The sequence below is a fragment of the Vicia villosa genome, linkage group LG3 (assembly GCF_029867415.1).
Source record: "Vicia villosa cultivar HV-30 ecotype Madison, WI linkage group LG3, Vvil1.0, whole genome shotgun sequence".
NCBI classification, from domain to species: domain Eukaryota; kingdom Viridiplantae; phylum Streptophyta; class Magnoliopsida; order Fabales; family Fabaceae; genus Vicia; species Vicia villosa.
In genome coordinates this window covers 21,483,238-21,486,027 of record NC_081182.1, presented here as the reverse complement: position 1 = coordinate 21,486,027, position 2,790 = coordinate 21,483,238, and the positions used below count along the sequence as shown (strand labels likewise).

Sequence of the window (2,790 nt, the reverse complement as noted above, 5' to 3'; positions counted from 1 at the left end):
CATATAATTTCAGTCCCGATCTTCTAAAATCTCTAATAACATTATCGCACATTCTTAATTTGCCACATACATCTTCCCTCTTCTTCTATAATCTCTACTCTCTTATATTCTTTCTTTTTCACCTTCTCATTTTTATGTAAATGTTCCGTATTTCAGTTTCGTTTTTATTGCATATTTTCTTCTCTAATCTCTCAACACTTTTTTTCTTTTTCACTTTCACTAATATTTCGTCTCTTCTATTTGTTTGTTTTGTTATAATAATTTTTATATTGTTTTATGCTATTATTTTATGTTTAATATTTCACTTTTGTCTAATTTAATTTTTACATATTAAATAGAAAATTGTTGTCAAAATATGACGAGTTTTGTTGTTATTTGATAGTGTATGAATGTATAAATACAAAATTATGTTATCATCTATATGTGTATGTATGGCTCAATAAAATATTTGTAAAAAACCGAACCAACCGAACTGAACCAAACCGCATTAGTTTGGTTTGGTTTGGTTCAGATTTTTTTTAAAAGCCAACCGAACCAAACCAAACCGCACTATTTTTTCTCTTGCGGTTCGGATGATTTTTTTCGTCAAAACCGCCCAAACCGCACCGCGAACACCCCCTACCAAATATATATTCTGGAATGCTAAGTCTATTCCTAATATAATTATCCATAATAGAAAATTGAATTTTATCCAACCAATGGATGTCATTAATTTCAATACCTAAAACAGCAACTTATATGTATAATGGTATATGATAAAATTTATCTTACCAGTGACCTTCAAACAATTAAACAATATACTTTTAATTTACAATAAACAATTTTGTGAATGAAAAGTCAGTGTGACTAGTTAAGAGTCAGTTTCAATCCACAAAATAATTTCAATTTCTGTTATAAATATGATAAGTTACTATTGTGTGGCCCTTCGCTTAAGGTTTTCTTGACAGTTAATTCTGCCTACGTAGTATCCTTTATACTCTTTTTTTTTTTAGATTTGTTATTGAAAAAAAGAATCTAACGTACTAAATTGGTCAGATAGAACCAAAACTAAAAGCATAATATTGGCCTTTTCTTGCTTTATAATCATTGGAACCCGTTGCCATTCAAAATCCAAAAAAATCATTGGAACCCGTCTCCACTAAAGAGAGTAGTAGTAAAAAAGAGAAAGAGAAGAGAGAGCATCTTATATTCTTTTGAGAACACGTCTTGGATAAACAACAACACAACACAACATCTTTGCACCAAATTAATCATAGTACTAATTAATATTAAACTGTTGATACTGAAAAAAAGTACATGGGCTAGCTAGATAGTACATAGCTAATAACCGCCGAGATACACTGATCAGCACCAACCATACTCAAAATATTATTCAAACCTAAACAAGATTCCTTTCTAGCTAGCTAGCTCGATCAAACAAAATCAAAAGAAGCAAAAACAAAAGAGAAAAAAAATATGAAGAAAGTAACATTGATAGAGACCAAAAATAAATAACTATCTCTAGCTAGGAAACATAATAGCCTCTATCAATTCTCTCTTCTTCAACACCAAACCTGAAAATGAAAAAATAAATACACATTAATATACTTGCATGTAATGTAATGTAACTCTCATATACATGCATGGGAAAATGTATATATTATCAAAATGAATTACCATGATGGAGAAATGAAGTTCATGATAAATAGGAAGACCTTCCGGAACTAGGGTCTCTCGGGCCATTGCATCGGTAGCACTCCATTCTATTCGCAAAGTTATGCTCGTTACAACCAGACCTACACGTTCACAAATTTTTTCGTTTCATTGAATAACTTATATATCTGATATATATATATATATATATATATATATATATATATATATATATATATATATATATATATATATATATATATATATATATATATATATATATATATATATATATATATTTGATATTCCATAAATAAAAAAAATGATATTGAGAATGAGAACCTGGTGCATATCCAGTCACCGGATTTCCATCCGGGGCGGGTGGAGGCGCCTGCGCTACCACCGCCTCCAAAGCCGTATGGTGATCTCAATAGCCTTGGCATGTCTGAGGAGTCAGAGGAGAAGGTATCAATATCCTTAGGAGCACCACATTTGAAGCAGCTAGAGCGGCTGGCAAAGTTATGAGCTCCACAGTTACCAACAGTACAATACCAGTCACCTGGGCGGACATCTGGGCCAGTGGTGAAAGGAAAAGGCGAACTAGAGCCTCTTCCACCGCCGAAGGCGGCTACACCGTAATCTCCTCCGCCGCCGCTAGACATCGACTTTGATTCACCACATCGTTGGCAAGATTCTCTTCTCTGGAAGTTGAGGTGGTTGCATGCCCTGCAGTTCCAATCTCCTGGTCTGTTCATCTTTCCCTTAAAAAAACTGTAGAAAATACAAAATTCTAAGTATGAGAGAAAGTAGAGGGAGTTATAGTTGAAGGTGGGAAGAGTGTTTGAGATTGTGGTAGTTTATATACTGCCAAAATTCCAAGTCTCTCTCCTCGATATTTGGACAGATCTCTAGCCAGTGCGCACCAAGTAGGGTAGGGTAAGCCTCCTTCTTCTTTTTGGATTCCTTCAAACCATTATTTGTGATTTCATCATAAACTATATTTAGATAAAGGAGTCAAAGAATTTTCTTTTTGAATGGATATCCCTTAATATACACACCCATGTACAGTTGCTCTTTAATGCACATTTCAACATATGTCATGTTTTCATATCAATAACACAAAGTATGCAATATATATTAATTTTATTATTTTTAGTT

The 2,790-nt window shown here is 32.9% G+C and overlaps 1 protein-coding gene across 1 annotated transcript; it reads right to left on the bottom strand.

Moving 5' to 3' along the window:
- Positions 1–1,193: 1,193 nt before the first annotated feature.
- LOC131655103 (uncharacterized) lies at positions 1,194–2,472 on the bottom strand. The gene is made up of 3 exons (XM_058925011.1): positions 1,975–2,472; positions 1,657–1,775; positions 1,194–1,553 (listed from the first exon to the last, which is right to left on the bottom strand). The coding sequence occupies exons 1-2, from the start codon at positions 2,385–2,387 to the stop codon at positions 1,676–1,678; spliced, it is 513 nt and encodes a 170-aa protein (XP_058780994.1). The 5' UTR covers positions 2,388–2,472; the 3' UTR covers positions 1,194–1,553; positions 1,657–1,675.
- Positions 2,473–2,790: the final 318 nt, after the last annotated feature.

Excerpts from the sequence above, each read along its gene's own strand:
- LOC131655103 (XM_058925011.1), bottom strand. The coding sequence starts at position 2,387 with ATGAACAGACCAGGAGATTGGAACTGCAGGGCATGCAACCACCTCAAC. Across the intron at positions 1,776-1,974 it reads GGTGACTGGATATGCACCAG|GTCTGGTTGTAACGAGCATA; the intron begins GTTCTCATTCTC and ends GTGAACGTGTAG.